The sequence below is a fragment of the Mastomys coucha genome, unplaced genomic scaffold (genome assembly GCF_008632895.1).
Source record: "Mastomys coucha isolate ucsf_1 unplaced genomic scaffold, UCSF_Mcou_1 pScaffold7, whole genome shotgun sequence".
Lineage (NCBI taxonomy): Eukaryota > Metazoa > Chordata > Mammalia > Rodentia > Muridae > Mastomys > Mastomys coucha.
The window spans coordinates 55,831,115-55,852,329 of NW_022196913.1; the positions used below are offsets into that span (position 1 = coordinate 55,831,115).

General features: G+C 49.3%; 1 protein-coding gene across 1 annotated transcript; it reads left to right on the plus strand.

Moving 5' to 3' along the window:
- The first annotated feature begins 6,577 nt into the window (after positions 1-6,577).
- S1pr3 (sphingosine-1-phosphate receptor 3) lies at positions 6,578-20,225 on the plus strand. The gene is made up of 2 exons (XM_031358043.1): positions 6,578-6,803; positions 16,821-20,225. The coding sequence occupies exon 2, from the start codon at positions 16,952-16,954 to the stop codon at positions 18,086-18,088; it is 1,137 nt and encodes a 378-aa protein (XP_031213903.1). The 5' UTR covers positions 6,578-6,803; positions 16,821-16,951; the 3' UTR covers positions 18,089-20,225.
- The last annotated feature ends 990 nt before the right edge of the window (positions 20,226-21,215 follow it).

The following is a 21,215-nucleotide window of genomic DNA, read 5'->3' on the forward strand; positions in this document are numbered from 1 at the left end:
GAGAGAGAGAGAGAGAGAGAGAGAGAGAGAGAGAGAGAGAGAGAGAGAGAGCGAGCGCACCCTGCACCCTACACCCTACACCCTGTATGTACACCACGCCTTGCAGAGAATCTTCCAGTACTAAGAGAGCTAGGCAGCAGGAAGGAAGCTTCCTGGTCAGTACCCAGCTTGATTCCTCCATGTCTGTGACGGCCAGTGTTTGTGGTGTCTTAAGCAATTGGTTCTTACTGTCAAGTTCTGGTGGGCAGATGGGCAATCAAGAGCAAGCCTACTTTATTTTGGGAGTCTCAGAGAGACCTCTAAACCCATAAACCACAGGTTTATTTGGCAACCAATGGCTGGTAGGATGAGCATAATCTCCCCTGTGTTGGATAACTCCAGCTAAACTATTTTATATGGATACATATATAACTATATACATACACATATGTGGAGCTTATGAAATAGGTTTCCATATGGCTTTTTCAAACATCCTTCGAGTGAGTTATCCCTCCTCCAACTCCCTCATCTGCCTGCCCTTCCAATCCTTTCCCATTTAACCCTTCTCCCTATTATTCCCTTTTCTAATTGCCCTCTAAGTTTGTATCTTTCTAGCCATAGACCAGCACAGCTCTCAGGCCTCATCTCAAGAAGTTTCTTTGTGCTGTGGATGGTGATTAACACATAAATTCACATCTTGTCAAAATGCAGAGGCTAATGAGACACCTAGACCACAGTCTCCCAAGGCCCAGTACCCATCCCGAAAGAAGGGGTGGAAAGACAGTAAGATCCCAGGGTGTCTCAGACCAGGGCAGAACCCGAGAACATTCACAGTGTCTGTTGTTGCCTGCACAAAACAACTTAACGTTCTAGTGAGGCAGGATCCTAAGTCTCGCCTCCAATTGAGGAGCTATTGGCAGTTGGCAGCTTCTGGAGGAGGAAAGAGTTGGGTTTTGTTGAGGCTGTGGCTCCTGGTAGGTGAACCAGATTTTGGTAGTTGGCTCCACATCTAGAAGTCTGTGGACAGCACAAGTTATGGTCAATGATTATTAAGAATTTTAAAAAGAGAGCATGAAACTGGGGGATAGGAATATGGAGGATGGATCTGAGAAGATTGGAGAGGGTGAATATGGCCAAAATATATAAATTTCCTCAAAGAACTAATAAGAATATATTAAAACCCATAAATAAAATAGTGAGTGATTGAGGAAGATACCTAGTGGTGTCCACATATGCTACGCACACTCGTCTACTCCAGTCACATCCAAAATATCGGGGATAAAATCCTGATAAAGGATAAGAGGCAATAAGACTTCAAAAGGAGTTCTGTGCCTCCTGGATTTCAGACAGTCGCTGGTATCCCCTAACTCAGACGTGTTCCAGATCAGTCTTTCCAATCGTCAACACGGCCTCATAATTAGGCATAAAGGTACCCCAAGTAATGATTTGTAAATGGTTAAGATTGGGCATTGTCTCCTGGCCAACACAATGTTTCCAACTATCTTTGTTTAATGTTTTACATACTAGAGGGTAATTGAAGGGTTTCTCTCACTCTAGGACATTAGCTGAAAGTGTTAGGTCGGGATTCCCCTCTGCCTGCCTCCAGCAAGAACCAGAGAATTAGCATAAGAATACCTCAACAGTGAGGGCTCCACCCCTCTTCCTCCTGTTTCACACCTAGCTACCAGACTCTACTGACCTTGGTGTGGGGGTCGCTTGCCTACGTGACTTCAGTCTAGCACTAGGACTGGGAGAAGACCCAGTATGTTTCAGATAGCCTCAGATGTACCTCAACTGTTGAGCTGCCAGATTTACCATCTCTCTTTTACAATGACTGTAAAAGTCTGATGCCATTTCTAAGAAATACATTTAGATCTTATACTTCATGTGTCGTCTCTGCCGTCATTTCTTCGCCTATGCCTTGTCGACCTGACTAGGACTCCCGTTTCTCCTGCAAGTTGAGGGAGGCCCAGATCGGCCGGCCCACGGCACACATACACAAGCACACATGTTCACATACTTCACAACCCTGCTTCTCTCTCTCTCTCTCTCTCTCTCTCTCTCTCTCTCTCTCTCGCACACACACACACACACACACACACACACACACCACACCACAAAAATAACATAAATGAATAAATAAATGCTGGTGAGAAAAATGGGGTCTTGCATAAAGTATGACCCCTGTGGGTTCATATCTTTAAATGCTTTAGTCACCAGGGAGTGCTGCTATTAGAAGGATTGGGGGAGGATGTGCCTCAGTGTCTTTATGCTGATCTAAAGGACAAGACAAGGCTTGTTGGAAGCAGGGCATCATAGGAGATAGGCTTCGAGGTTTTAAAAGTTCATGGCAAGCCCGGTGTCTCCCTCTCTGCCTGCAGATCAGGATGCAGCTCCCAAGGACTTCTCCAAGGACATGCCTGCTGTCATGCTCCTTGCCATGATGACAATGAACTAAACCTCTGGGACTGTAAGCCAGCCATCGGTTAAATGCTTTCCTTTGTACGGTTGCCTTGGTCATGAGGTCTCTCCACAGCAACAGAACAGCGACTAAGACATGGGAAAAAGGGAATTCTTAAACATTTTTGGCAGTAACGTAAAGAAGTACAGATGCTATGAAAAAAAAAAAAAAACCTAAAAATAGATCCAGCCTATGAGTCAACTGTCCTACTTCTGGGACTGTAGCCAAAGATATCCTTGCACGGCATCATGCACAGTGGCAAAGACAGTCATCTCAGGTGCCCCATTGCAGGAGAATGCCTTTTACTATGGCCTCCCTTTCTCTTTTCTACGTCTCTTGAGTGCTGGGGTTGCCGCCGTGTACCACCATATTCAGTTTATACAATGCTGGAACTGGAACCCAGGGCCTCGTGCACGATAGGCAAGCATTCTACCGATTGAGCCACATGCCCAGCTCTGCCTTGTCTTTTAGGTCAGCATAAAGCCATTGAGGCACAGCTGCAGGCTGACTAGGTGCTGGAGGGGATGGACACAGCACAGCAGAGGACACAGGAAAGTTCCATCATATTCTACAATGCAAGCTCCAAGTCTGAACAGCTCTGCCCACATGGCAGTGGCACACAGCTGTGAGCTGTCATTGTAGGCTAAAGACCTCAAGTTTGGGTTTCTCTACTATGAAACTAACACACGTGCATTTAAAACAACTTAATTATGAGACACAGAATAGAATGAGAAGACAGCTGTCCACACCAATAATAGTCTCATACCACGACACATACCACACGTATTCCAAACACCACACACACATTCATCACACGCCATACCACACACTACACCCACATCACACATAAACACCTGTATCACACTACATACACATATTCACATGTCAAAACATATAACACCATGAACACATTACATACCACACACATCACAAACATACACATACAACACCATACAAGCACACTGTACAAATACACAATCGCACATATACACTCGCTTACTCCTGAGATGCACACGTCACATACTATACTGATCATCACACTCATATCACAAGCACACACATACATACACACACACACACATATCTCACACTCGAGTGAGTTCTCATAGCACACACTCATGTCTATAGCACCACATAGTACCACACCGACTCATGTCTATGTCTCTGAACACTGTCAACGTCTTTCTAAAACACCAACTGTGAGAACAGTTCCTGGAACTCCTGGCTGACCTCAAGGATGACGACGGGACAGAGTAGGAGTGTGGTGACGGGGACAAGGTGCTGTAGTCACTTGGCGTTAGCTAATGGCTGCCATGGAATGAACTCCCCCATGAAGGTTGTGGCCACTATGCGTCCTAATAGGGCTGTGTGGCACACAGGACCATGCTCCATTCTGTAAGCCCAGGGCCAGCTTTGAATAAAAACCATTTTTCTCCAGATCTGTGTGGTGCAAGCCAGCAGAGAGGAAGTGACTTGAGGTTGTCTGTCAAGTTGCTGAGTGATCACAAGGCCCAAGTCCCCAATATTGTCTCAAGAGAGTTCCTTTCTCTGATGGGGTCTATCTGTAATAAGTTCAGCTTTTTCTCTGGGTCCATGAAACCAAGTGTCAGGGTGCTTCAGAAATACAACCCAATAGGAAATAAACATGTATGAACATGTGTGAACCCAATAGGAAATAAACATGTATGAACATGCATGTAGTACAAACACACTTGCCAGGAGGGACTGACTCATGCGTGGAGGCAATAAATCAAATCCTATGGAGTTAATGCCCCAGTCAAGTCTGAAGCTGTATGCACTATTGTGCATAAACCAAAGACAACCAGTAGGGGAGGTCTCTCTAACTACCAGGATTGGCTCTCAGTCTTCTGAATAGTCTATTCATGCCCAAGGGGATTGGACAAAACCTTCCCACACTGACCAGCCATATACTGCAGCAGACGGATGATCATCTCACCCAAGCATTCTCACAAGCAGGCTGAGAATGATGCTCAGAGAGTTATCTACGCTCAGTCTAGAGGAAAGCTTAATCAGGCACCTGCTGACATCTCCTTGGAAAACCCGCTTCTTCGTTCCTAGCCAGCACTGTGATCGATCCAGCCCACTAGCTCACACACTTTCACTTTCTGACATGCTTGTCCGACTCTGTCTTTTCGGGGATGGTTGCAGAACATGGATTCCCTCACTCTGCTATCCCTGCTGAGGTTATGAACTGGTTTTCTCTCATCAGCTAGCAACACACGAGGGAAGATGCATTCAGGGGAATCTGTCTGTAGTGAGTTCTTTGGACTTAGAGACCCACTGTCAGAGCTGAGTGTCTGAGCTTTAAAGTCCAGATACAGAACAGCAGGAGGGGTAAGGTCTCTCGCATGGTCCACAGAGGAAAGGAGGGGCCTCCATCACAGCATTGAGAGCTAGAGCCTCCTACCAAACAGACATCACAGTGAAGCAGCGGCTCCATCAGAGAGAAGGAAGCCTGAACTAGGAAGATGGCTGCTTCTGGCTAGGAAACTTAGAGGGAAAAGACGCCACATTGAAAGACAGGTTTCAGGGAAACCACAGGGATGCTATGGGTGGAATCACTCTTAGGGAAGACTGTCATTACCAATAAGAGCCCTGGTACCCACAGGAGTCTCATGTCTGAGGCTAGATCCTCAGGGTCACCCTGTTCTATACAGAGGACCATTTACCTGGGAAATGCAGATACAGATGCTGTAAAAAAACGCACCTCTACTAGCCGGGGCAATGATGTTGACACAGTGGGAAACAGCTAGAGCGCCTGGCCTTTTTGTGGGGTTAGACACAGTGACCAAGAAACTGTTCTGTTACCCTGGCCTCAGGAATGGCTGCATCTTCAAGTGCAGCCACCTCTTCCTTCTCTAACTGGGTGTTGTAGGAGTCAAGCACACTGAGATACACGCGTTCTCACTGCGCTTGGGGAGAGAACTAGCTTTTCCCAGCTGTGTCCAAGACACTAGGCAAATTTGGAAGGCTAGGCAAGTAGGACCAGAGCTCAGGGGAATCATCTGCTACTGAGCAGCCAAGGCAGCTGGAGCCCCACAGCCTGGCTCAATGACCCCGAGGGCTGTGCTTCTTACCAGACGACAGAGAAGGCCAAGACCAGCCAAGGGCTGCCTTTGCATGCCAGATGAACCCCAAGAAAGCGGCAAATTCATCTTCTGTAGGCAAGAAAGCCCTCAGGAAAAGGTGGCGGGGCCTGGACTCCGCCTGCGTAGGAATTTAGCCTTGTTCTGCTTCCTCTCGCCTCTCCTTCCCCAAGCTGATCTGGAGATCTTCTGCATTTCCTTTGTAACTGACAATTGTGCATGCGGTTCCCCCCAAAGATTCTCATTTCTCCCCACATGCCCGGTGAGGCTTGCCCAGAGCACTAGAGTAGACTGGGGTGTGGTTAAGTAAGGTAGACAAGTCACGAGAGTCCGGACCTGAAATGCACAAGAGGCCAGAGTCCCTGTCTTGCAGCTCGGAAAGGGATGGGGGCAGGAACAGGAGTCCGGCCGGAGGGGCAGGGGCCTTAGCTTACCAGCTCAAGATGAGTCGGTTAATTTCAGGTTAAAGATTGTATAGTTAACACTAGTTAGTCATCTCGAGGTAACAGTCTTAATAAGAATCCGCACTTGGGAGGCAGAGGCAGGCGGATTTCCGAGTTCGAGGCCAGCCTGGTCTACAGAGTGAGTACCGGGACAGCCGGGGCTACAGAGAGAAACCCTGTCTCAAAAAACCAAAAAAAAAAAAAAAAAAAAAAAAAAAAAAAAGAATCCGCTCAAATCCTTCTAGCCACCTAGTATATGTCTACCCAAGCCCAGTTCTGCACCCCTTTCAGTAGCTGCAGCTGCTGGGTCCGGGAGCAGGACCCTGGGGTCAGGGTACAGGTTTTGGGGTGGGGGGAGGTGATCGGTGGAAGAATAGGCGCAGAGGGAACACGAAGGGTTGAAGTGCCTCAGGCAGAGTTCGTGGGTCCAGACAGCCCGCGGATGCAGCGCAGTGGTAGAGAGACTGGGCGGGGACGTAGCCCGCGGCTGAGACGTGGCTGGGAACCAGGGTGTATCTGGGGACCAGCGGGCTGAAGCTCTGAAGCTTTGGTTAGGGGCAGCAGGAGGCGGGGTGACTCTGGGCCCCGCCCCGGAGGGCAGTGGCAAAAGTTTGCCTTGGGATCCTCTGGGGCAGAGACTGAGCGAACAAGTTCAGGGGGAGGCGACAGGGTCCGGGTGCTGAGCGAGGTGGCTGGACAAGCCTAGCGGAGAGAAACCTGAGGCCACGAGCGATTTCCGGAGGAGCCCCTAGACTGGAGTCTTAGCTGAGACAGGCAGCATGCAACCAGCCCAGATGCGCTTTGCAGAACGAGGTGAGCGGCGGGACCGGATCCGGGGGGATTGTGCAAACCAGAGTCGCGGGTTGAGCGGCTGGGGATCCACCCGAACTACTTTTTGGATAAAATTTCAACCAAGTCGGGGCACTATAGTGACTTGGGCTCCCGAGTGCCTCGCTTCGGCCACCCCCTCCTTTTCTCTGGGCCATTCATAACCCTAAGAACAGGACATTACCGCCTATTGGAGCTGGTGGAGAGGTATGGGGTTCTTTTAAATAACAACCAGCGCTTTTAAAAAGTGATTGTAAACCCTGAGCGGAGTGAGCAGGCTCTCCAAGGGAAAGATCCTTGCTTTACTTGGCTAATTAAGAAGTTAGACACTCTCATGAGAAGAAAACCTGGGCACCGGGAATGGTTGTGGTTTTTCCCTCTGGGAGGAAGCAAATCATTCTTTTAAGTTTTATTAGCTACAAAATTCCAGTTTTCTTAGCACTTCTCAAACTAGGCAATTAGGAGTGTCAGGCCTGGAGCTAGAAGACAAGGTGCCAGCGAAGCGATAATGAGGCTCCCAGGGAAAATTGGTATGTCATATGTTCTTAACTGAGATAGAAGAAAAGGAAGGGTAACCATTAACCATGTGTCTGGACGTGGTCTCTGTGTCCCTGTCTCTCCGGCCTTGAAGAATCCTGATGCCATATTCCTTAGAGTTAATGTAAGAGGGAATACTTTGCTTGGAACACCATGGTAAGGTATGTGTAACACCCTGAGCGGAGGAGAGGACTCTTCCTCCCGTGATCCCCACCTCCTCCAGAGCCTCCAGAGTCCCTCATTCTAAAGTCTGCAGTCAAAAGTCTCTGGTATTGCATATCACCACCTACAAAAATTTATCTATTCAAAGTTCCATCCTTCATAGACGAAAACCAGGCAGACGGGGCCAAGAGAGCATAATTCCTGGAAAGTGGGGCAAAGGGTTCCATACTTCAGGTGAATGCCTAGCAAGTTGTGGGGTCAGGGCTGTGTGGCTGAGGTGGCGGCGGCGGCGGCGGCGGCGGCGGCGGCGGCGGCGGCGGCGGCGGTGGTGGTGGTGTGTGTGTGTATGTGTGTGTGTGCGTGCCCCGGAGGAGGCGCTCTGTTTGGGTAGCTGTGGAGGAATCTAGATCTGTAAGCTTCTTAAGGAGTGCAGAGCTCAGTTCTTCCGTGAGTGTTGTGTGGCCATAGACCTCCACACTGGATCTTCCCATCTGCAGACTGGCCAACTGTCAGTCTGTCCACATACATCAGAGGGTCCACCTGTAGAGCCTGCCCTTAGGAAGCCCCCACCGCCATTTGGGGAGAATGACATCATAACCACTTAGCCATTTGCTCTTCACACACACACACACACACACACACACACACACACACACACCAAGACCCTCCTGGTTCTCCACCATATTTGGATGTAGGAACTCACATTTCTTGTGAAGCCTTATGTAGTGGTCTGAGGACCTGCTTCCCATGAATCAGGAACTTTTTTTTCCCAGTATCATTTTTTCTGGAAAGCATGATACTTTGTTACACAGATTTCTTCCTCAATGCCTACAGTTTATGGGTATATTTTTGTTACAAGAATAATAAACATTCTGAGTGTGTCATAATTTTGAATATGTTGGGGTTCCCTTGCTGAACCCCTCCTTTTCCATCAAAGGCTGAAGGCCACTTTTGAGCAAGCAGTTTGCATTAGCTGGGATGTGGTGTTGGGGTTCCTTGAACCTTGTCCTACCATCACGATTCCATGTTTGTCCGTTTTTGATCTATGTTATAGCATTCTAGAAGGTTTCTTTCCCATATTCTAAGAGGTTTCTTTCCCACAAGCGCTTGGAAAAGGTGCTCAGCAGGCTGACTGTGATTCTTGGATTTTAATATCCTTCTATTCCCTTGTCTTTATTCCCTTGTCTTTAGAGTTATCTAAACATTCCATCCGAGCTGGCAGACTGGTATTGGAATGCCAGTAGCTACAAGCAATTAGGCTGTAAAGACACCAAGAGGCTCTTAGCACCTCCTAGTTAAGGGACCTATGACAAGTTACCAACTCATAAAAACCTTATCCCTTAAGGGATGGGCTGGACAGATGCTCCACATCAGCCTAGCCAAGATCTGCCATTAAGAACCTCAGTTTCCCCCTGTGTCCATTCAGAAGTCACATGCTATTGTGGGGACTAGCTAGATATGACATGAAGTGACTGGGATGGACTTCACATGTTTGCACATATCGTTAACTTCCTGATTGAAGTGATTTCCACATATCCACATTTGTTTTCTGGAAAGCTAGGCAGTAAGTTGGTCCCCTGTCCTTGCCAGGAACAGACTATAGGGAGAATTTGAAAAGCCTGACCAGTAGGCAAAGGGGAAAACAAATATAAAACAGAGTTAGATCTTGCAAACATGGTCTGATGCCTTTCTATAGACAAGTTTGACACTCAAGATGTTCACAGGGCACCCAATGTTCTTGGGACATGACCTTCATATCTGGGGTTTCTTGGTCCGCATCCGGGTTTGTATGTCATCTTGTTTGCTAATGAGAAGGACATGGACGGCAGACAGCCAGGATGTGGAAAGAGGCAGAGGCACTTGTGTCCATGCCTGAAGGAAGAAAAGGAAGAGAAACGGGAGCCTTCCCCGGCTTTCATCTGTAACCTTTGTCTCCCAGGGTGCTTCAGCATGCCCAGTGTGGGAGGCTGTGTAAGTGAAGCCTTCCTTCTGCTTCTGACCTATCTCTGGAGGCAGAGTGAGGTTCAGGCAGGACACCAGAGGGAGAGGACTCTCCAGGAGTGGGAGCTATCAACTGGCCCTCTGCTTATGTCATTTCGTGGTTCTTTTAAATGAAAAACAAGACAGGACCCAAAACCTCCAGCTTTCCAAGAAACGCTGCTTGCTGTCAAACACTGGATGCTTGAGTTTGGTTCTGAGAATGAGGTCATTGACATCTCTGGAAGGGGTCCTTCCTCTGATGAAGGGAGATGTCTTTTTCTCTGAAATTTTTGAGAAAATGGCAAGGAGGAGATTAAAAAAAAAGAGGAGGGGGGAGGGGAGTAAGGGGAGGAAGAAGGAGGGGCACACTAGACAGCAGAGATATTTTCCCTCCTTTCCCTTCTTTTATAGTTTGTTTACTTTTTAAACCAACATATGGAGAAAGTGTGTCGCTAGTGTAGAAGGCACATCTGGAATCTATTGGACCCCTCTCCCAGGCTCACTTCCCCCAAGGGAAGCCGTTTTTGGATCGGGGGAGGGCAGGCATGCCTAATATTGGCAGGGTCTCGTGTAGGGTCACCTACCACTGAGCCATTTGGTCTAGGCGTCTCCTTCCTTCTTGGCAAAAAGAAAATATGTTTGGTGTCAGAGTGCGTCAAGGAAAGCTGTGCAATCCCAGTGTTGTGAGGCCAAAGTGAGAAGGCTCAGGTGGCTGGTGGGGCCCTGGGGGGGTAAGGCAGGGGAGGGCTCAGGTGACTGGTAGGTGATAAGGGGAGGCGGGGGGGGGGGGGGGGGGGGGGAGAGGCAGGGGAGGAGGCAAGGACATCTCAAATGAGGATAGCGGCCCCCATTAAAGGCCAAGTGACTAAGGACTCCAGTTCAATCCCCATCAGATCAGAGGGGGCCAGGAGAGGGGAGGAGGAGTCTGCTGGGGATGTCCCAGTGCTTGCTAATCAAATCTCGGGAGCACTCATGAACACAGGCAAGGGGCGACCTACGAACCTGTGCTCAAGAGACCAGTGTTGCTGAGGGAGCTCTCTACTCTAGAGAGCTCAGTGGGACCTATCTGTCTCCAGAATATGCCTCAGATTTTGGAAGACACACAAATTAGCCTTTGTGTGACCACAATCTCAGTGTGTGTGTGTGTGTGTGTGTGTGTGTGTGTGTGTGTGTGTGTGTGTGCATGGGAATGCAGATGCTTATGTATGCCAGCATGTGTATGGAGGTTAGAGGACAACCTCAGGTATCAGTCCTTGCCTCCCACTTTGTTTGACACTTTGTTATTCACTGTGTTGTACACCAGGCTAGCTGGCCCATCTGCTGGCAAATCTGGGCATCCTTCTGCCTCTGCCTCCCATGTTGTGTGGGAGTGCAGGGATGACAGAAGTACAGGCCACCTGGGAATTCAAACCTAGGCTCTGAGAATCTACAGAAGGGGCCTACTCTCTGAGCCATCTCCCGACCCAAGAGCTCCCTTCTGCTCCAGAGGAAATGGATCAGAAGTCCAACTTACAGTGTCATTGTCAGACTTCATCCCTTCCCCGATGCCCAATGCAAAACTGCCTACTGCCTCTCCCTTGCCTTCAGTGGGGACACCTTGACCCTCCCCCCCCTACAAATGCCTATTTTATAGGCTTAGCTGGATAGCTACTGTCAGAGAGACTGATACTTCTGGGTCATGGTACAGCCTACCTTTACACCAATGTGCCCCTCAGAAAGCAAGAGTGGCCTGAAAAGATGCAGGTACCTGTTCACCAAAAGCATGTGTGAAAATCAACCCTTGGCCATGAGAGACATCGTCCTTGTCTGTAAATCAGACCCATAGAGGGTGCTGTGCAGAGATAGATTAAGAGCAAGCAGGGTTCGTCTGCATCCACAAGTGTGGTTACGTGTCAGATGCAGGGTGTTCCGCGGGATCGTTTGCATGCTGGGAGAAACAGGGTAAATTCACTTGGGTTGAGAGAAACCCAGACAGTGGACATGCCAGATGACAGAAGTGACCAGCAGAGACCCCTGGTGGCCTGTTGCTGATCTGAGTGCTGGTTCCAAGAGTGTTTGGTTGTCCGTGTGGTGAGGCGGGCTGGCTTCCTGGTGCATCATTTATTTGGTGACAGTGCTGAAACAACACACCTGGACCTAAGCAGAGCTCACTGACATCTGCCACTGAGGCTTTCTTTTAGCAGAGTGGAGGCCTGCAGGTAGCACCCTTTCTAAACAGAGGGAAGGACCCTGACCACCCAGTGATACCGAGATGTATCCCAAACCAATCCGGTGTTTAGCCTAGGACTTAGCTCTCAGTATGGAACCAGCTTTACCATCTTGATAAACCAGAGAAAATATGTGTTTAGGTCCCAGACAGCCAGATAGCTTCAAGCTGCAAATCAGAGACCCAGAATGGTATCTAACAAAAGATGCTCTATAAAATCTCCGCTGGTTGAGAGATGAGTTTTAATTAAGGGGAACCATGGTCCAGGCTTTAGCAGCTCAGAAGGCTAGCTTGCAGGCCCTTGGCCTCCACAAGTCCTGGCACATCTGCTATCATTTTCATTGTGGTTATTTAATTGGTGGTGTCTGCTTTGCTCTTCACCTGTTTTTCTTTCACTCTGCTCACTCTTCTATGCAGGAAGAAAATAAAAAAAAAAAAGATCTGCTCCTGCAGAGAGCCCTGCCTTTCTTCACCTTCTGTTGGCCCTAGAGCAGTGGTCCTCAACCGTCCTAATGCTGTGACCATTTAATCTAACACAGTTCCTCCTATTGTGGTGATCCCCCCACCATAAAGTTATTTTCCTTGCTAGTTCATAACTGTCATTTCACTACTGTTAGGGATCATAATATACATGTTTTCTGAGACAGGCATTTGCCAAAGGGATACAACCCACCGCTTGAGATCAGGCCCGCCTGATTTAGAGGGACTCTCTTCCCTTCTGCTCGTGCTGGAGGCAAAGCGTCAAACTTTCCAGGGAGGGGTGGGGTGTGTCAAGTGCTGTGGGAGGCTGGGAGAGTGAGACACTGGAAACAATCTGAGTTGGTACATGCACAGCACGGGGACTGGGAGATGGCTCAGTCAGGAAAGTGCTCGCCTCTCAAACAGGAGGACCTGGGTTCAATTCTCAGAACTCCTGTGAAAAAGCAGGTACGTGTTTGTAGTCCCAGCACTGAGGAGGCAGAGACAGGAGCATCCCTAGGGCATACTGGCTGTCCAGTCAAGTCTACCAGGCAGGTTCCGGGCCAGTGAGAGACCCTGCCTCAAAACACATGAACAACAAGCGCAACCACAACAAACCTAAGGTAGACAGCATTTGAGGAGCAACACCGGCGAATGACTCTTGGTTTCCATACAGGCACACATGTGCACAAAGGCTAATCTAAATTCACTCATTCTCCCTAGAACAAGAAACCTGGAGGGAAACCTCAATTTTCACCTGTCTGGTGAGCTGGGTCTTCGGACGTTGTCTCTCTGTTCTCAGGACTGAAGCCACTGATGGCAGCGCAAACAACCCAGTGTTATTTGCTTTCAAATGCATTCAAATGCTGGGCATTCACACAGCAAGGACAGAGCCTAGCGGGCATTCACACAGCAGGGACAGAGCATAGCAGGGGAACGGGGTGGGGTGGGGGTTCCTTCAGCATATGGAAGAACTGACAGACCTAATCTGTAAGTGGGGAAGGCCCCTGGTCAGCTGCTGTGTCAGTGGACAGCACCCAAGGACGTGAGGATGGACACTGATCATCATGATGGCTTTTCCTGCCTTTGGTGTCTAATCTTGTCTATCAACTTGAGGACGTGCAAAGTCAGCATGTCTACTTTCTAGATCAGGTTAATTGAAATGTGTGGGCAGGACCCTCCCATAGGGTGGGGTCCTGAACCGAATAAAAAACTGAGAACTCAGCTGGGCTGTGGTGGCGCACCCCTTTAATCCCAGCATTTGGGAGGCAGAGGCAGGCAGATTTCTGAGTTCGAGGCCAGCCTCGTCTACAGAGTGAGTTCCAGGACAGCCAAGGATACACAGAGAAACCCTGCCTGGGGGAGGGGGAAGCAAGACCTCGGAGCTAGTGAGACAGCTTAGGGGTTAAGAGCACCAGCTGCTCTTCCAGAAGTCCTGCGTTCAATTCCTAGCATCCGCATGGGTGGCTCACAACCATCTATAGGGGGACCTGATGCCCTCTTCAGGCAGGCGGATGTATATGCAGCAGAGTACTCATACGCTAAATAAAGTAAAATAAAAAAACCCAACAAACAAAAAAAAAATGAGGGTGCCAGTAGATCACCAGCATTCATCTCTCTGCCCGCCTCCCCTGGGGGCACAGTGTGACCATCCGCCCCCAGCTCCCACTGCCATGCCTTCCCCACCATGGTAGACGAAATCCCTCTTTTCCTGTGTTGCTTTTGTCAGGTATGTTGTGGCTGCTTATAATTCCTAGTCTTCTAACAAGAGCCTTTGCAGTATTTTCCTTAAAGTGATGACAATCTTGAGGAAAGGTCCTAGGGCTGGTCTGACCCTAGACGGTGCCACAGGATGAGCAGAACGTCACTCGGGGTTTGACAGGCAGATGAGATTTAAACTAAAGCCAGGAGGTGTGGGCTGGGTGTACACAGCTCAGTTAGCAGAGTGCTCGCTCAGCAGCTGAGAGGCTTTGGGCTCAGTCCTGCGCACTGCATGGAACAGCATGGTGGTTCCAGCTTGTAATCTCAGTACTTAGGAAGCAGAGACAGGGGGTCAGAAGTTTAAGGTCAGGTTAGGTTACATGATACCGGATGATGATGATGGTGATGATGATGATAGTGGTGATAGAGGAGGAGGAAGAGGAGGAAGAGGGAGAAAAGGAGGAGGGAGAGGAGGAGGAGGGAGAGGAGGAGGAGGGAGAAGAGGAAGAGGAGGAGGAGGGAGAGGAGGAGGAGGAAGAAAAAGAGACTTGTAGAATTGTCCTGCCTGCCTCAGGGAGAACTTTTAGAAGCCCAGTGTGGAGCTTGGTTGGGTGTGAGAGGGAGCTTAATGGATGCCAGGGTTCCTGAGCATGTGAGCCCACTCTGGATCACCAGCATCTCGTCCTCAGAGCCACTCTCTGAAGTTAAAAGAAGGCAGAGTGAAGGTTCCCCCAGCCAGTGGCACTCAGGCTGATCTTGACTCAAGCCCTCCATCATCCCAGACAGCTCAAATAGTTGGACCAGGCAAGGACAGTTCCAGGTACATTGTAGACATCAACTCAGACAGTTCCTGGGAATTCTAGGATAGCAGATGCCTGCAAGGGCCAGGAATCTAGGAGATTGCTCTGCCGAGAAACCACAGGCTCTCTCTTTCCAATGTCACCAACACTAAGGCCTCCCCGGTGATGGAGAAAGGAGAGGTGTACACAGAGCCCACAGCTTCCAGGGAGGTTCAGGGGTGCAGAGTCTCCCAGGAGTCACTTTCTCTTCTCAACCCTATAGTTCCAACTATAGAGGAACCCTTGGTATTCTTCAGGGATTAAAATCTCTGTTGGAAGAAACTTCTGGTGGTGGGTGAGCCCTACATGCGTCTAGGAAACAAATTTAGGCCTGGAGCTTAAACACTGTGAATAAATCCTCAGCGGGTACTCAAAGTGCGCTATTTTCAGCTCACCTCACTTGGACCTCATTAGATATTTAAGAAGCCAGTAAGTTTAATTTAAACTAAGTGAGCATAGAGAGGGGATTGGAAGGGACAGAAAGAGGTGAAACCCAGCTGGACAGAGGACTCAGTTCTAAAGTTCTACAGCATGGGCAGTTGGCTTGGGCTCACCCCAGTGAAGAATGCAAAGATAGGGGCTCCATACGTCCAAATGTTTAAGGAGTCAAGAATGCGAATGGCTATGCTGTGGTCATGTCCTGTCTCCACACCACACCCACAAAGATGTACAGCTAGGTGCGTCAACGACAATAAAAAATTAATGCTAAGCCAATGTACATCAAGCACTGCCTTCACAGCCGCTCGGCAGAGCATCAGAGTCACAGAGGTGGATGGAGACGAGACGTAAGCCAGGTTAACACATCCACAAGCCAGTGGGCAGCCCTGGGAGCCCTGGTGAAGTGCTTGTCATGCAAGCATGAATGAAAACTCGAGTTCGGGACCCCCAGCACCCAGGTAGAAATCTAGGTTTGGTTTATACATCTGTATCCTAGTGTTGTGGGCAGGTAGACAAGAGGGTACCCTGGAGCTCAGTGGCCAGCCAATGTGGCTTCCTGGGTGTGCTTCAGGTTTAGTCACACACGTGGGAACGCATGTGCATGCATATGTATCACTCACTTGCTTATTGTCTCTCTTACATGCACACATACATATGTGTGCACATCTCAGACACATGTATGCACACATACACATAGACCAATGCATGCATATACACACAGACATATGCATGTACACAGACATATGCATGCATACACACACACGTGCATGCACACAGACACATGCACACACACATACACAGACATACATGCACACATACACGGACACACTTATTTTTTCAGGGTCTATCACCTTGCTTCTAGTCCCAGGCATTGTAAATGTGCTAATTCATACTCCCCAGACTTCTGCCTTTCAAGCCACACTCAAAGTTCACGTCACTACCCTTCCCTTCTTTCCTTCCTTTAACCTCAGTGGCCGTGGCTTCCAGGACAGTCAGCGTTCCTTGCTCCCTGGGCTCTGCTCAGTGCAGTGGCCGCAGGGTTCTTGCCCAGGCTCAGGCTGCTCTTCCTGCCCTCCCTCTGTGGTCAGGGTACAGGGCTCTCTGCCAGGTGGGCCAAAGGCCCATCCAGACCCCAAGGGAATCAGTCCAAGGAAGTCTGGGGTGCTTCTCACTGTGCTGCTCCAAACCTCATCAAAGAGGACCCAGAAGTCCTTCAGACACCATTTTCCCTACTGTGTTCTGGTTTTCTTCACCCCTCCTTCCCTCCCTTTTACCTTCCTTTCCTTCCTTCCTCTCCCTTCTTCCTTATTACCCTCCCTCCCTCCCTCTCTTTCCCTCATCCTGAGAAAAATCTGATTCCCTCCACAGCTGGGAATAGTGGTTTACAGGCTCCCATGTGGTGGGTGAGAAGTAACTCAGTATTTCCTGGTGCCTGGAGATTTCCAAGTGGAAGCTTGCTTGTTTCTGCTACGGTTACATGATTCACAGAGTCGCACTCTGAGGTTTCTTCTCTGCCAGCTCCAGCCCCTAATAGCTTTCCCTTTTTTCTTAGAGATTTGGCCTATGTTCCAAGCACTCCCTGCACACCAGCGCTCCATATGCGTTAGCATTTTCCACATGGAGGGTTGCTGAATGGTGACCACTTGAGCTAAAGCTCCTTCTACTTTCATCTCCTTACAGAGCCTCTTCCTGCAGTCAGGCCTGCACGCCTTCAAGAACCCACCACCACTGTCTCAACTGTTCCCTGAAATGAACGTTCCTGGCGCGCCCTCTCGTGGACAGTCGAGGTAACCATCTGTCTATAGGAAGACATGGCAACCACGCATGCGCAGGGCCACCAGCCAGTCTTGGGGAATGACACGCTCCGGGAACATTACGATTACGTGGGGAAGCTGGCAGGCAGGCTCCGGGACCCCCCTGAGGGTGGTACCCTCATCACCACCATCCTCTTCTTGGTCACCTGTAGCTTCATCGTCCTGGAGAACCTGATGGTTCTGATTGCCATTTGGAAAAACAATAAATTTCACAACCGCATGTACTTTTTCATCGGCAACTTGGCTCTCTGCGACCTGCTGGCCGGCATAGCCTACAAGGTCAACATTCTGATGTCCGGCAGGAAGACGTTCAGCCTGTCTCCAACAGTGTGGTTCCTCAGGGAGGGCAGTATGTTTGTAGCCCTGGGCGCATCCACCTGCAGCTTATTGGCCATTGCCATTGAACGGCACCTGACCATGATCAAGATGAGGCCGTATGATGCCAACAAGAAGCACCGCGTGTTCCTTCTGATTGGGATGTGCTGGCTAATTGCCTTCTCGCTGGGTGCCCTGCCCATCCTGGGCTGGAACTGCCTGGAGAACTTTCCCGACTGCTCTACCATCTTGCCCCTCTACTCTAAGAAATACATTGCCTTCCTCATCAGCATCTTCACCGCCATTCTGGTGACCATCGTCATCTTGTATGCACGCATCTACTTCCTGGTCAAGTCCAGCAGTCGCAGGGTGGCCAACCACAACTCCGAGAGATCCATGGCCCTTCTGCGAACCGTTGTGATAGTGGTGAGCGTGTTCATCGCCTGTTGGTCCCCCCTTTTCATCCTCTTCCTCATCGACGTGGCCTGCAGGGCAAAGGAGTGCTCCATCCTCTTCAAAAGTCAGTGGTTCATCATGCTGGCTGTCCTCAACTCGGCCATGAACCCTGTCATCTACACGCTGGCCAGCAAAGAGATGCGGCGTGCCTTCTTCCGGTTGGTGTGCGGCTGTCTGGTCAAGGGCAAGGGGACCCAGGCCTCACCCATGCAGCCTGCCCTCGACCCAAGCAGAAGTAAATCAAGCTCCAGTAACAACAGCAGCCACTCTCCAAAGATCAAGGAAGACCTGCCCCACGTGGCTACCTCTTCCTGCATCGTTAACAAAAACAGGTCGCTTCAGAATGGGGTCCTTTGCAAGTGACGGCCTCCACAAGGCAATCTCTGCAGCCACACCTATTTATTGCATGCATTACTTCCACATGGGGCCTTAAGAGATCTTGACTCTGGAGGTCTGCTTGATGTGGCCATACTATGTGGTATCTCCTGAGGAGGAGACCCAAGGAGTCGCCAACACATTTCAGCCTGGACATGGATGTGCCTTACTTGTTGCAGGCTCCATCCTTCTGAATGTACCAAGCTGCTGACATGGTCCACTGCCTCTGGATGCCGCTTTCCCTAGTCCAGGGAGGGCAGGTGGTGATATGCTATGCACATGCACATCGGGATGATCCTACTTTCACACTACATTTATTTTTTCATAGAATGGGTGCTTGTGTATGTGTTTGTCCGTTGCTGTGTTGTACAGGAGGTGTACGCCTGTTTTTCCCAGATGGAGCACATTGCAAAGTGTCAGTCCTCCACACATCGTGTAATGGTTGGTCCAAACCTGCCCACACTGCTATACCAGGTTCAGCATGTGATAAGCTGATGTGCCCTTCCCAGGGCCCCTGCACTGGTACCCTCGTTCATAGCTGTGAAAAGCTACTAAAGTATTCTGTATTCTCAAAAGCCTCACCCAAGAGCAGCCCAGGTGTATGGGTCCTACCCTTACATTCCTGCGCCCCTCCCTCTTGGGTCCCTTGCATAAACTTAAGTACACCCGAAAGCCAAATTATGTGATCATTGAGGCATTTCTGAAAACCACAGAAAAGCCAGTCAGGATCTCTCTCAGAATGCCGGCGTCACTAAAGGAAGAGCTCATAAAGGAGAGGCAAGGTGCTCTCCACCATGGTTCATCTTTCCAGGGGACTGCAGTCAGTCTGCCACATGGAGAGAGTTTCCAGCAGTGACATTCACGAGCCAGCTCTTCCTCTGTATGGCCCTGAGTTCAAGTCTATGGAGAGAAGCTTGAGGCCGGTTGTCCCCTTTGCTGTCACCCTTTTGCTGTCAAGGAGCTGGAGAGGTCAGCAGAGCTTCTCCACTCCCTCAATTATGGACCCTGACCAGGATTCAGTGAGGGGGATTCGCCACGCTGGGAGGCATGATGGGGTTATGTGTGCACTCTTTAGAGAGAACCATTCCCATTCCCGTACGGTGGACCCTCCAGACACTCTCTGTTGCTTGGACCTGTGTTCCTCTGTCCATCCTGTAAAGAAAATGCGCAGAAGACACCTGTGAACATCCCCTCCCCCAAGGACTCCACCCATGGGACTCGCAGATGAAAGGTGGGTGTGTTGGAGAGAGTGGCCAGCTCCCCATAAGTTGATTAGCATCAGAGACCATTGCCTTGCAAACCCTGGAAGAGCAGCCTTTACACACCCACAGGCCTTTTTAAAGCTAGTTTTCTCTTAGTGGTCACCTGATGGCATTTGCTCTTGCTTAGGGACATTTTCCTAGGTCCAGGTAACCATGGTCTGACTAACTAAAGACTTCCCCTTGTGTCACTCCTGGTGGATATAGGTTACTGCCAAGAAACTCTGCTGGATCACTGGCCCACCTCTTCTCTATGTCACTGAGAAAATAACTTATTCTCTTGTCAACGGTGTTGACAAAATCCAAGGCATTTCTGGAAAAGGAAAGCATGCAAGTGCTGGGTTAAGAAAAAAATAAATAGTAGAGCAGTGTGTAGGGGAGTTGAGGGGGAAAAAGAATGGGGCTTGTGGACATGCTCCACGAAAGCATGATTGGAATGCTTTGAGGCCAGGGATCTGGGTCACTAATATTAATCACACATTGTACATGACCCTGACTTTTCCATTTCCTCCTGCGTCTGCTTTCACTCAACAGCCTTTGTGGAGGCTCACCATTCCCAGCTAGGAGGTGACATTTGTAGCACGACTGACTGCCAAGCAATTGAAAATAAAAATACACTAAAACCTAATTGTGCTCACTTGATGTATGCCAAATGGATCCATCAGCCATGATGCCAGTATGCACTCCTTTCCCTAGCTAGCCACCAAGATAGCATTGAGACATTGAGTGCATCCAACCCTCACCCCGAAGATCGGAAACAAGTGACACCAGAGACCCTGGGGCCCACCCAAGGTAGTGTGAGTGACCTCTACTACTTGCAGTTTATGTTTGTTAATAATAAAACCAAAAGCCTTTATATAAACCCATCCTGGAGGTCTGTGTGGTATATTCTATGGTTCTGCAATAGACACTTAGCAGGTATAGCAGGGTAGCCTTGCTTCTCCCCTAGTACCTGATCTCACAGTCTTTCAGGAATAAACCACATTTAGATACCTATTCATTAAGTCCCTTTTATCCCCCAGGTCTATCTTGTAGGTGATGTTAGATTGAAGCTTTGGCGTACTGGATGCTAATGATACAGGTCTGGGTAGATGCTGGTTTACTGATGGTGGTGGTGGTGATGTGTGTGTGTGTGTGTGTGTGTGTGTGTGTGTTTATGTGCGCACATGTGCACTATTGTGCATGCAATAGAGGGCAGAAGTTGATGTTAGATCCCTCTCTGTGTCACTCTCCATCTTGTTTTTTGAGATAGCATTTCTCACTGAACCTGAAGCTGCCTGCTTTGGTTAGTTTGACTGGTCAGCAAGCCCCCAGGGTCAGTGTTCCTCCTGCCAGAATTAAAGGCACAAACTGCCATGTGTGGCATTTACATAGGCACAGGGCATCCCCAGGGAGCCATTTCCCAGCAGATCCTATGATTTGAAGAATGGTAATAGCCTCCGTGTAGGGAAGAAATTATAAAATAAATAAAAATGTCATCCAACCAGAGACTGGGCTTCATTTGCCAGTGTCTGCAGATGAGCAGTAAGCATCCAGCAGAACAGCCTCTCTGTTTTACAAGCTGTGAGTTTTAGCCACTAACCTGCATCCCCACACACATATTTGGTGTGATGCTTTGTTGACAACAGTTGTTATAACTTGAACGTGAAAAGCTCCCAGTTCCACCTTCCTGCCGTCTATCGCCTCTGACCTGCCCAAGGCCATCTATCACAAAGTCGGTATGAATCTTTCCAAGTGTTTCTGACAAGTTACCTTTTTCCCCCCAGGGAGAAATAGGACACCAATTTTCTAGAGGAAGGCTTCAGTCTGTCCTCCAGTCTTCTGCAAAGCATCACAAGATCCAGGGTTGGCGAGTG

Excerpts from the sequence above, each read along its gene's own strand:
- S1pr3 (XM_031358043.1), top strand. The coding sequence starts at position 16,952 with ATGGCAACCACGCATGCGCAGGGCCACCAGCCAGTCTTGGGGAATGAC.